This window comes from Armigeres subalbatus, chromosome 3 (genome assembly GCF_024139115.2).
Source record: "Armigeres subalbatus isolate Guangzhou_Male chromosome 3, GZ_Asu_2, whole genome shotgun sequence".
NCBI lineage: Eukaryota > Metazoa > Arthropoda > Insecta > Diptera > Culicidae > Armigeres > Armigeres subalbatus.
This window is the reverse complement of record NC_085141.1, coordinates 83,303,157-83,317,125: the sequence shown is the minus strand read 5'-3', so window position 1 is coordinate 83,317,125 and position 13,969 is coordinate 83,303,157. Positions and strand designations below refer to the sequence as shown.

The window sequence follows — 13,969 nt, the reverse complement described above, 5'->3', positions numbered from 1 at the left end:
AAGTTTGAAAATTTTATAAATAGAATTTTTAAACTTCAAATACTATCATCAATAAGAGATCTATAAATGCCCTACATTTGCTTGAGTAAATAAGGGCTTAATAGTAAGAAACAGGGGTCCATCCTTAGCCGTGCGATAAGACGCGCAGCTACAAAGCAAGACCATGCTGAGGGTGGCTGGGTTCGATTCCCGGTGCCGGTCTAGGCAATTTTCGGATTGGAAATTGTCTCGACTTTCCTGGCCATAAAAGTATCATCGTGCTAGCCTCATGATAAACAAATGCAAAAATGGTAACCTGGCTTAGAAACCTCGCAGTTAATAACTGTGGAAGTGCTTAATGAACACTAAGCTGCGAGGCGGCTCTGTCCCAGTGTGGGGATGTAATGCCAAGAAGAAGAAGAAGTAAGAAACAAAGCAATTATAATTATGTATTTAATTATTAGTTTTATTTCCAGATGTTCTGAATAAACAAATTGCTAATAATTCTACACAGCATGGGAGTTATCGTTTCCAATATCAATACTATACACCCAATATTTTTTCACACGGTTGGTATTCTTTAATTTCCCGGTTAACCTGATTTTTCACAACTTTTTAACCCTCTCTTTCCCACGACTTTTTTCAAAGATTTCAATAGGAAGGAATCATCTATGGAAAAAATGCTTGAACAAAAGTTGTTTGGCATAGCTAAAATTAGTGGAAAACGAAAAAAAAAGTTTTTGATTGTAAATCAATAGTTACTTGATTGTTTTCAATAGTTTCACTATTTTTACTCAAAATTGATTATATTTGCAGTCTAATGGAACCATAAAGTTTTGACAAATACTGCTTTTTGTGATTGAAATAATTCTATGAATGTTGGAAGGTGCAAAATTTGATGGAGCTCTACAGCTACCATGGGAAGGAAAGGGTTAAATACCACCTGAATTTTCTTTGATTTTTTGTGAATTTTTTCGTGGGGTTAACTCATAGTTTCATCAACGCTAAAGATCGTAATCAACTAAAACCCACCCGTGTAAAAAAAGAACCGGGTGTAATCAAACTTCATAGATCCAAAAGTTAGAAGTTAGATGTAAATACGTTACGTTTATACAAGTCCTACGTCTACTTGCGGTTTTGTTGAAAACATTACCCATTGCTCGTTTTTTTTATTATTTGCACTATTTCGGGCAAATGTACACTTTTACAGAAGAGGCCATCTACTCTCTTGCCTTATTCCGGGGAAATGCATACTTCTAAACATGGAATCATATAATCATATGCTTAACTTTTTTAGTTGTGAGCATTATGCCTTTATGCTAAACGACCCACTGTATTTTACACAATTTTCCAATGATTATGCCAAATGGCCTTAAGATACCCAAGACATTATGCCAAATGGCCCAAACACATTTAACTCGTTTAATGCAAAAAACCAGTATGGGACTGATATGCGAGTGGAGCAGTATACCAGATTAATATAAAATGGACAAACATGGAACTGTTACTTTGGAAGATTACATACACACACATATACCACAAGCTACCAATACCAAGAATGCCGCAATCAAATATAGAAACATAACATATCTAAACCAAAGACTTACCAAATGACGATGACCCTAACAGGCAAACTTTAATCGTATATATGTGTGTGTATGTAACTATAACCGAAGCTTAGCGCCAAAATAGAGAGAGTGATACAAACAAAACTAAAACACTGAAACGAAGGTCACCATTTCTTTGACAATATTTATCATTTATTTGAATAGATTTCCTTTTTGAAAGTAAAGCTGGCTATCAATGTATCTGCTAGGTAGGACCCTGAATATTACAATGCGCTTCCAACCGTTACACAGTTTTTTAAACAGCGGTAGTTTCTGGTTTTAATATGGTTATATCTGCTATGCTTTCATAGTTTGATTAAGCTTTATCTATTCCAAGGAGATATCGGTAAGTCTTATATTCTTCGCTTTTCAGATCCACCACTTTCAACAGAGAGGAACGTTTGTGGCCAAACCAAAATTATTTGCATTGCTAAAAAAACGACAAAAAAACAGATGTTTTCATCTTAACCTAACACTAAGCAAACGCCCTTCTCATATGCTTTTCAATCTCAGCAATTATTATCATTACCGTACAATCAGACTTCCATGAAAACGACAAATTATACAAGACAAATGTAAAGGATCATCAAACATATTGATCTATAACCTAGTACAAACTACGAGCTGACGGCACACACTTTGTTCTTCAAATCACTTTCTGAGATAAGTTTCCCTCCCGTTTCCTACGCTTACTGTTATGGTTAAAACACATACATATATCGTTTGCCTGTACTATCATCGTCACTTGTAGTTGTTTGAAGAAGGGAGTTCGTAACGACATTCACACACATATTAATGGAGCGTTATCAATGTTATCGATCAATAGGATGCCCTCCTACCGTCCTGGGCAGCTTGGCTGGGAGGGCTGATGTGAACTAAACTACAATTGTGGAGCTGCGGCAGAACGTGCACCGGAGGGTGGTAATGTAATCCAATGTGCGAGTATGCTAATGTGTGCTACGTACTACAAGATGTGTGGAGATTTACGTCCTTGAATTGGAGGAAGAAATAGTAGAATATCAGTTAGAAGTTATGCAGTTCAAAATCAGTGGGACATTTTAATGTTCGTTCAAAAATATAATAGAAATCCAAAAAATAATGTTGGTTTACGTACATAAAATTTGAATACCGTCATCAGGGAAGACATCAATAACAGCTACTTATAGCTTCTTCAAATTACGAGCAGAGTTAGATGAGTATAGAGAATCTTCTTCCAGAAGAAAGTTTGTACAATCAATCAAGCCTTTGATTCCCGGATTGTCCCAATAGATGAGGAGAAGAGTTTGCCCACGAAAGGTGATTATTGTAAGACACGTTCTTCAACTACAGTCTGATTAGCATCTATGACTCAACGAACGATAAGTCTAATGACGTAAAGGATGCGTTCTTTGGGACCCTTGATTAGGTCTACTAAGAGTGCTCAAAACAAGATGCAAGTTGATAGTTGAGGAAATTAGCAGAAAATGAGACCTGAAGACAAGAACAGTATTAAGGAGCAAATTCATAAAACAATTACTTCAACAGCGCAAGAGAAGGTAAGCACTGCTCAGCGACGCCAACTGTTTGGTTTGAGTGATTGGTGGACGAAAAAGCCAATAGTCGAATGCTAATGGCTGTTACCCGATTCAACAGAGAACGGAACGGTACCGTGTAGCAAGCGCAGAGGAGAAACGAATTCACCGAAGTATTCAAAGGTAGAGCGTGATAACTGAAGCGCAGCAAAGCATAGATCGAACGATATACAGATCATGTGAAGTGAAATGAGCGATGCCTTATTACGGATACCACACAGTGACAAACACTGCTGCTATGATTACCACTTCACCTCTGTTCTCGTTTCACAGAGTTCATTTTATCCACTTCCCTTTATGTGAAAACGGTAATAAAACAAAATGTGAAGTGATCGATATATGGAGTGAAGGTGAATGATGAATCTGTGATAAGGCCCTCTATTTATGTATGGCGCGCAGCTTAAAACTGCGCCTGTGCCCGACGCATGCAATGTCAGAGGGTTTTTTATCATAAATTTGTTTAAGGCGACTGCTCCCTTTTAGCCTTGACCTGAGCCTAGGTCAAATTCCTGTCGACTTCCTTTATTTCTTTGTTGAGCCTACGTCGCCACAAGCCCCTAGGTCTGCCTCTGCTGCAATGTCCTGCCGCATTCCAGTCCAGCTTTGGCTTGAAGATTTCGTCTCCGCTCTTTCGTAATGTGTGGCCGCTCTCGAATTTTGATGGCATCGACGATTGACGGTCTGCTGATACACACCAAGTCTACATACGTATAACAACACAGATTTCAGGTTAGAGTGGAATATTCCAAATTTGGTGCGTTGATTGGATCTCCATATATTTCGTAAATATGCAAAAGCAGCCCTAGCCTTCTTGATCCGTATTCCTATGTCGATCTTGGTTCCGCCGTCCGACGCTAACTGGCTGCCAAGATATTGAAAGTTTCCGGCTTTCTGAACTGCTTGCCCAGCTACCGTAAACTTGGAGGGGTTGTTCGTGTTGACATCCAACGATTCGGTCTTGTTGACGTTGATGGTGAGACCCGCCGGAGAGGAGCGTTCGCTCAGGTCGTTCAGCTTACTCTGCATATCAGAACGCTGAGTAGAGTAAAATCATCAGCTAAATCTAAGTCGTTTTGACGCTCCATACCACGCTTAATCGCACCCACCGTATGATCTCGTCAATTACGATGAGTAACAGTAGCGGAAATAGAATACATTCTTGCCTCACTCCAGTGACTACCCGTATGGGGTCAGACAAAGCTCCGTTATGCAGGACTCTGGATTTTGTCCGAAACTTCCTTGCGTCCTGAAGCGCCCCACAGATTTTCGTGATTCAGGCGATCAAAAGCTTTTTCATAGTCAAGGAATACTAAATAGAGGGACGCTTGGAATTCGTTGACTTGCTCCAGGATAATACTGCCGCAAAAGTCGCGGATAATCGGCCGTAAAAGTCGCGGTTTTCCAGATATTGCAGAATATTTGATGCAACATTTGCGCAGATAGCTTCGGGTCAGCTTTGAGCATCTCTGCTGAAATTTGATCGACCTGGGAACCTAGTTGGTTTCATGGTTTTGATGGCTGCTTCAATCCCCCGCATTTTTTTTATTTAAATCATTTATTTAAAGGCTCACTCACCGTATCCAGCATTACAAAGCCAACAACTTGTTTACCAATGTTTGGTGTTACCCGTCCCGCTACTTATTATTTTTCTTCAATATAGACCTTTCTTTCCGTGCAACATTAACAACCCTGTCGTTGTGACCCGTACTTGGGGAACACTGTGGTTCATTTTCTTCCTTCATTCATTTAGTGGCGATGTAGTTTGCAGTTCGGTGTTCACAGGAGGGTTGTCAGCTTGAGAAAACAAATCCGTCAGTTGGCTTGGATATAGATGCTGATGAGGTCTTATTTTTAACGAATGTGGAAGTGTCCCTGCATTTGGTTCCCCGATGGGCCGCCTCGCCACATTGCATCAGGCAAGATTTAGGCTGATTTAAATATGTTACCATTGCATTGTAGTCTGGTTAGCAATAGTGACAAATGATGGAATATGCCTTAGTATTTTTTTTTCTCAGCACCCGAACTCCGTTAGATATTCCTGGAAAATAGTGCTTCCACATTTCATCCCTAATCGAAATAACTTCACCAAATTTAAGCATAAAATCAGCTATTGTGGAGTGATGTATTGATGAAGAGAGATCATGCACCCGAATCGTCACCATCTCGCAGTCAAAATAGACAGGAATACGAAACTCACTATTCACAGAATGCATTGTTCGCATCCAATTGTGCTCCGTTTGGTAGCGCTTTACAATTTCATGTAAATACATTTCGATAAGCACACAATTGCGTGTATGATGCAACTGTATGCTCTTCACATATCTGACTACTTGAGATTGATCTCGGTTTCCAGAAATTGCTTTACTTTCCCAAAATCTGGACGAACTGGGAGTAAAAAATCTATGATCAATGTGTTTTAGCGCACACCACCCATTTTACACAGATTATTAACGAAGGCGAGGGAAAATGATCAGGGCAGCAGGGACTATGTCCAAGGGCTTGACGATCCCTCCCCAGGCCATCTGCGAGTTGTGGGGCTTGCCTAGGATGTGGTGGGGTTTGCCAGTGGGCCCTGTTAAATTCCTATAAAAAGCTGAATATATCCGCAAGTAGGTCCCACCAAAGCGACCGTGTGCCGCTCAAAGCGCACAAGCCCAAGTCCTGGTGTTAGGTGGGACGCTAAACAACCCTGACACGACGGCCCTCCGACGAGACAGGAGGTTTGCGCAGGCCCAATAAGCCGCCTGGAAAACCAATAATTACGAACAATATAAGAGATAATGCGACTCGATACAATCGGCAACGACCTAGGCGACGAATGAAAGATCACGATTGGAAGCTTGGAACATGGAACTGAAAGTCGCTAGGTTTCGCAGGATGCGACAGGATAATCTACGATGAATTACATCACCGCAACTTCGACGTCGTAGCGCTGCAGGAAATCTGCTGGACAGGACAGAAAGTGTGGAAAAGCGGGCATCGAGCGGCTACCTTCTACCAAAGCTGTGGCACCACCAACGAGCTGGGAACCGGCTTCAAGTGCTGGGAAAGATGCATCAATGCGTAATTCGGTGGCAGCCAATCGGAAACATGTTTTTCCATGTAGTTTAGACCATTGGATGGATGGCAATTGGAACGGTCACCCTGGAGCAGGCTCCCGTGAGGCCTAAAGAGGCCACAAACTCATTTAGAAGAAACCCTGGCAATATGAGAATCAAAATTCTTATAATTGTTTTGGAGCTATGTTTTCCAAGCAGTTGACACCGTAGGATGGATGACAACCGGAACGGTCATCCTAGAACAAGATCCCGTGGGGCCTAAATTGGCCACAAACTCATTTAGAAGATACCCTGGCATTAAAATTCTTGGAATTCTGTCAGAAGCTACAAACATTCCAAGAAGGACCGATGCTGGGTCATCAGCCGAATGATCGCTAGATCGAATGACAAGTGAGGAGTGAATGGGTGTCCTACGAAAGGCGAAAGCACTAAAGACGGAATATGAAAAGCGGAACGATACAAAAGGCGGAATCACAAAAGGCAGAATTGCATTGGGCTGTTTTAACGGCGGTACCCCTTTTGGTATAACGGCCGTTTGGCATAATGGCCATTTGGCCTAATATGTAAGCGGTGTCAAATTGAAGGCCATTTGGCATAAGGGCCGTTTGGCATAATTTGTATGCGGTGTCAAATTGAGGGCCGTTTGGCATAAATACCATTTGGCATAATTTATAAATGGTTCCAAATTAATTGCCGTTTGCAACAATTATATGCAATAAAAAAGGGTAAATTACAGAAAAAGCACAGACAAACAGACATAACTCTTGTCAAATTTCCATCGTCCAATGATTTACTGGTCGATTCAAATAATCATTAGTTGGCCAATCGATCACTCGTGGCGCTCGCATCGGATTTGCTCGAGTCTGACGTTTGGTCACTATCGCCATCTGGTTCGTGATTTGTCAAACTAACTGAAATCAACAGATGTCGTTAGTGTTTGAATGACGATGAATTTGATGAGTGAATTTTCAATGAGTTATGTCTGTTTGTCTGTGGAAAAAGTGAATACAAGTTTTGCTACCAAGGCTTTCAAGAAATGGTCAGTTCAAAAATTGCATTGTAAATAAACAAAGAACTGCTCGCGTTTTAAAGAAGGAAAAATTATAGGAAATGAAAATGATAAGGTGTTGAAGTGAATAATCTTCAGCGGGATATACAGTGAACCCTTCAAGAGACGATGTTCTATGACTCGATATCGAGCCATGGAAGCAAGTTATGCCATATTATAAAATATGTTATGGACCATCGCAGTGGTCCCTTGAAAACCCTAGCAGCACATGTTTCACATAGGTTACTGCAATTCATATGTGACCAGATTTGGTCACAAACAAGTTGCTGCAACCATTTTTGCCTGACTTTTGTTGCTCGGGAAGCTTTTCAAGGATTTTATATTCTACTTCTCGATATTTCCCTGAGCTATTTTGTCTTCTATAACTGCTCGCATTTGCCCGGTATAAGGCCAAATGTGTTATTGGGTATTGGGTTATGTGGATATTGGCAGCAAAACGATTCACCGCAAAATAATTCTAACTGCGGAATGATAAAAACGCAGAATGGAATATTGCGCAATGGATCGCGATGTGGTACAGGGTGTCTACTCATCTGTAAAAACAAAAATCCCTGATTTTTCCAGGTTTTTTCCAGGTGTTTTACATTAATTTCCAGGTAAAAACAAACGTGCCATATATAGATTTTAGCAGCAAAATAATCAATTCAAAAAATAAATACCTATTGCGAAAAATATTTATTCAAAGAATTTTTTGGTGGCCTCACAAAAACAATGTTGTAAATTACTTAAGAAATTCCTCCAGGAATTCCTTCGCAAGTTTACCCAGAAGCCATTCAATCAAAATTCCTCCAGGAATTCCTTCGCAAGTTTACCCAGAAGCCATTCAATCAAAATTCCTTCAGGAATCACATAGGAAATTCCTTTGAAAATTTCTCCATAGATTCCATCGGAAAATGTTTCGGATTTTAAGCATTGCTTCGGAACTTCCTCCAGGATTTAATTTGAACATTTCTTTGCTAAAACTTTGGAAAACATTTCAAGGAATTGTTCCGGAAATTCCGTTAGAGATGCATTTGGCGATTCCCTCACATTTTTTTTTTTGAATTTCTTTAGGTGTTTGTTCGAAAATGTCTTGTGAAAATCCCTCATTTTTTTTTTTTTTTTAATTCTTTATTTAGGTGTTTTTTTAATTCTAGATTAAGTTCAACACCGCGAAAATCCCTCAGAAATACCTTTATAAAATACATTGCAGATTTCTTCAAATATTCTTCTTAATTTTTTTTATGAATTTCTTTGGAAATTTGGTTAAGATCTCTTTCGGAAATTTCTTAGAATTTTATTTCAGCTGCTTTTTAAAATAAACTCAAGAAATTTTTTAAGGAAATGTTCCGGAAATGTGTTTGGGAATTTCTTCAGGAAATCCTTCAGAAGTTCTTACGAAAACTCGTTCAAGAAAGGTGTTGATGCAAAAATATGAGATCGCTGGATCCATGGGCTGTTTTTGGGGCAATTTATGGTTAACATGTCTCCATGCCTAACGTCCTTATACCTGTTCGCGTGACCAACATCTAGTTTGTTCTAGTTTGTGACCAACATCTAGTTTGCTAGGACCTGTCAGCCAAGGTACCGATACTATAAGTGTCTAGTTATAGCCTATTCAGATTACGCCATTAATGATCATAAATATCATGATAAATAACAACCTGATGCCATCCCCATACATTCAATTTTCTTTCTCAGCTTTAACACGATATTTATTATGATAAATGATCTAATCGTAATCTGAATAGGCTATTAAGCTTGTTGAAGCATATTTTGGCAAAATGATTTCAATGGTTGCAGCGCCACTAGCGTTCTATTACTGTTTAAAATCCTTCACAACTCACTTTATAAATCGGGAATTTCTTAAAGAAACCAAACCAAGAAATCGTCCGGAAATTCCTCCGGGAATTCTTTTCGGTTTTTATCTTGGAAATTCCTCCAGAAATAATTTACAAAATTGCTAATCTTTCTTATGGACACTCTTTTAGTGATTTCTTTGAAAAATTCCTTGGAAAACTGATCCCCAAATTCCTTCGGAAGCTCCTCCAGGAGTTTCTTCGAAAAATCCTAACTAATTTAGTATTTTTAAATATATTCCTAAATAATTTCCGAGGGAATACTCAGAATTTACAAAGCAATCCCTAATTGATTTCCCGAATACATTCCTAGATTTCATCAAGAATAGCTTCGGAAATTCTCCAGGAATTCTTTTGAAGATGGCAAAACGTTTTTTGCGGCATAACGATAACGTTCACTACATTTTCAATAGATTTGATTGGTATATTTATTCAAATATTGTTAAGGATTTTTTCATCTTTTGAGAGAATTCCACTCCTTATCACTGGGTATTGAAATTTCCCTGATTATGTCAGCAATTCCAGGTATTTTCCAGGTAGGGAGAAATTCCCTGATAATTCCAGGTTTTCCAGGTTTTTCCAGGTAGTAGACACCCTGTGGTACATCAAGAAATGGATTACCGCGGAATGTTGTACCGCAAATTGTCGTATAATCTTTAGAGCTTTAAAGTCTACTTAGCATCATCGGAGTAATTCACCTCCGATGATGCTAAGTAGATTCCTGGGCAATTAATTTGGAACAGTATGTAAATTATGCCAAATGGCTATTATGCCAAACGGCCCTCAATTTGACACCGCATAGAAATTATGCCAAATGGCTATTATACCAAACGGCCCTTATGCCAAATGACCACTATGCCAAACGGCGTTATGCCAAACGGGGTACCGCCGTTTTAACTTAGGTGGACATTTTTAACCAACAGGTCAAACAGCGTGATTCTCCTTTCGCTCTAAAAAGATATACTTGTATACAAGTTTGATAAATTTGTTATCATGGCTTGTTCGTTATCTATTGAGAGCGATTTCTGCAAACCTTGTCTCCTCCCTTTTTGCATGGCACCGAGCAAATGCGTGCTTTAAAAGAAGGCATGATCTACTTTTTTGCATTGTTTCGAACAAACGCGTGCTTTAAAAGAAGGCATCATCAACTCTTTTGCATTATACTGAGCTGTTGCGTAATTTGAAAGAAAGTATCCCCTTTCGCATTGCACCGAGCAAACGCATGCTTCAAAAAAAATGCCACATCACGCGTTTCGCCATCTCGAGCGACAGTTTGATTTAAAATCACGAACAAAAATTGAATAAAATAGAATTACTTTTACTTTCACTTTTTGGGGAATAATACGTTCTGAGGAATATGCTGGGAAAAAGATTCAAATGGTATACGGTTTTGGACAGACATTTGACAGGGGAATTGAAAAGAACTCAAATCGTTGATAAGAATATCAATTCTAAAGTATTGCCATTTAAACTGTCTATGTGCAAATGAAGGAAAAAATCATAAAACAATCATACTAAAATTATAATTTACATAAATGCCAATAATTATCTGAATATATATTATTTTAAATCAATTATGCCAAAACGACTATTATGCCAAAGAAGAAAGACGGCTTAAAAAAGGAATCATATACTCCTTCAACTTAGACCGGGCAGATGCGAGCCTTCAGAGAATAAAATATGTCCTCCTTTACTTCAAGCAGACGCCTGTGTAATACTAAGAAATGACAGAATTCTGCTTTTTGAAATTCCGCCTTTTGTAATTACGCCTCATGAGAGAAGTGAAAAGTGATAGAAACCGGACGAAAAAAAAAAGAAGAAAGAAAGAAGAAGAAATGTAGAAGGTAAGAAGTAGGTAGTATTAAGGTAGAAGAAAACAGAAAAGAAGTAAGAAGAAAAATTGAGGAACAAGGCAAAAGGAAAAATATATAAGGAAATCAGAAGGAGGCGATGTAAATATGAACGAAAAGGGAAAAAAGAGCAACGAAGAAGAAAGAAAGAAAATGGAAGAAAGGACAAGGGAAGATTGAAGAAGGAAAAGGGAAGAAAAAAAAGACAAATATAAAAAAGAATGAAGAAGAAAATGGAAAAAGAAGAAGGAAGAAAAAAGGAAAAATAAAGAAGGCAGAAGAAAGAAAAATGAAGAATAAAGAATAAAAAAGTAATCTTCACGCTAACCTGGACATACCCAGAATCATGTCAAAGTGACCCAGACTCGGCAAAACCGTGCGGTTACTCTAATTTGGGTTCGGGTACCTAAACTCAAATCTGGGTAACCGGTACCCAGCTATTTTCGCTCCAGAAAATTATTATTGTGTAAAAAATGTTAAAGAAAACAATTTCCCCAAACGCATATCACTTGCCGGCTGTGCCGACAATGCTCCGCCGCCATTAATTTGACCATGCTTACCTTTTTCTTGCTGCATTCAGCAAAATCCCCTAGCATTTACTCCGGCATACGACGTCGACGCCATGTTGTTATATCCGAAAATGTTCAAGTCCCCGGTTACCCAGATTTCGGGTTCGTCTGACTCCGGGTACTCCGGGAAAAAATCCGGGTACAAACGACCCGGCCACTGGGTTATCTCAAGTTAGCGTGTTGGCAAAAACCAAATGCAAGGACCAAGAACAATAAAGTCTTGATACCATAGAATCCATCACGCAGAGAAAATCTACCTTTTTGAACTAAAAAATAAAATTATTGAAATATTTTTTAAACTCAAATATTTTATCTTTAAAATCAAAGCTGAAATATATTTAATTCAAAAATTTTAATTGTTGTTTCTACTGCAATCCAGTATAAATAATACAATATATTATAAACTAGTTTATGAAGTAAATATATGAAAAAAATACAAATATGATTGCCGGAGACGAGCCAGCCTCGGGCTGAAAGTCTCCTTAATAAAGACACAAAAAAAAAAAAAAAAAAAAAACAAATATGATTATTGTAGTTTTATTTTCCACACGACACCTAATCAAAAATTAAAATAATTGATAATCACAAAAAATTTAATATAACATTCAAAATAAATTTTTGATTACAATATTTTTGTTTTTTTGAATTTAAGAAAAATATTGTTGAAAGCAAAAAATTTTCTTTTTGGTTTAAAAATATTTTTTGTACAAACAAAAAAATATATTGTAAATTCAACAATTTTTATTTTGAGTGCTGTTTTGGAACATTGTAGAAACAACAATATTTTTTGTCTAATCAAATCTGTTTTTTTGTTGAATTCAACAAATAAAATTATTAGCCGGGAAACAATAATTATTTTTGTTGTTTTTATACATAATATCATTGAGTTTAAAAAACATTTCTCTGCGTGATATGAAGATTGAAAGACAACAAGGAGTCGCAAGAGGGTTTCGGTTCATTTCAGTTTGTGCCCCTAAATCTGGTAAATCCGGAATTGCGGTAACCAGGCAACTTGAATCAATTTTATGTAACATGCGGATAAGCAACCAAGATGGCACAAATCTCCCGAATTGAGGTGAACGTGCCCCTGGAGCCGATGTTCTGAAGCAACCAAAATCGTCAAAATCGGTGAGAACTAACAATGTTATGATCATTCCAAGTCCGTGGGTACCCAGTTACCCTGTCGGTAACGTAGGTAAGCATGATTTTTTGTCGGTAATAAAAGGGTTAAATTGATGGGGTACCTAGTACATACAAATCTTGGATAAAATTAAATTGAATTTATCTTACCCATCGGTTCGTCGTGGAACGTAGAGGGTCGGCGTACTGGGTACGATACGATCATCAGCACTCTCTTCGTAGGTCTGTTGCATAAGCAGTAGCTGCTGTTGTTGCTGCCGAGCCAAGGGGTTTACCTGCCGCCGACTTTGAGAAGGAGATCCCACGCTGGATGCCGTTGCCGAAGAACCTGCGGAGGAGGACGTAGTGGTCGCCGAAGACGTGGATGCGGCTGCCGCAGTAGCGGCGCTAGCTGAACTCGGACCAGCCGAAGAGGAGGGAGATGGTGCTGTTGACGGCCCCGACGACGGCTCACCACTGCCACTGCTAATGCTTTGAATTTGTTGCTCTTCGTTAAGACTCTGCTGGCTGCTACTTTCCTTAGCTTGACCGTCCGAAGATGTGGACGGACCGGCATTACTACTTTGTCCCACACTGGTGCTGCAAGTTTCTGCATCCGGAGCCACCTGGGCACCGGTTGTCGACGACGATGTACCAGACTGATTTGGAACCTCATTTTCGTCCTCTACGTCGACTTCATTGTTAGCCGACTGAACGTTGTCTTCATCGATATCGGGACCTTCGCCTTCGTCATAATTGCCAGCCATTTCTGGTTCGTCCTGTTCGTATGCCTCTTCCGCTTCATAACCTTCGAACGGCCCATCATCCGCTTCTGCGGTACCTTCGTCGGCCGTTCCCTCATCCGCCATACCTTCTTCTTCGGAATCGACCACAATTATGTCATCTTCCTGATCTCGCTGCGACGAAGTCGGCACCTGATATTCTACATCTACTCCGGATTCGGTGACGCCCTGTGATTTCTTGAAGTTGTCAAAGAAATAAAAATAAATATTTTTGAGAAATATAAACAAACGTTTGAAGCAGAACTTACTTGAAAAGCTTCCCCACCCTGCATTCGGGTGCGCTTGTTAACCGGAGCCGATTTTTCACCCGGTTGTTCCACGTTGTCAGTTGAACTGTCTCCTTCAACATCCCTGGGACGCTTGTGGCCTGCGGCAGCCTGCGAAGTAGTCACAGTGTTGCTGGAAGTTGACGCCTGATGGTGGCTACTGAGGGAAATTGGTTGAGCCTGAAAGATTACACATCTCATAATTTATGAAGCAATCTCAAAAAAAAAATGTTCGGTCA

General features: G+C 39.2%; 1 protein-coding gene across 2 annotated transcripts in view; it reads right to left on the bottom strand.

Annotated features, from left to right (window-relative positions):
• Nucleotides 1-13,969, bottom strand: part of LOC134225591 (nucleoprotein TPR) — a 41,786-nt gene that overhangs the window by 19,880 nt on the left and 7,937 nt on the right. Inside the window, exons 4-6 of one of the 2 annotated variants that reach the window (XM_062705788.1) lie at nucleotides 13,713-13,910; nucleotides 12,833-13,641; nucleotides 1,718-2,576 (exon numbers count right to left, since the gene is read on the bottom strand). In XM_062705788.1, coding sequence (XP_062561772.1) covers nucleotides 2,570-2,576; nucleotides 12,833-13,641; nucleotides 13,713-13,910 — 1,014 coding nt within the window. In that variant the 3' untranslated portion in view covers nucleotides 1,718-2,569. Of the gene's footprint in view, nucleotides 1-1,717; nucleotides 2,577-12,832; nucleotides 13,642-13,712; nucleotides 13,911-13,969 lie in introns of those variants that run through there. The other variant, XM_062705787.1, reaches the window with a different exon arrangement.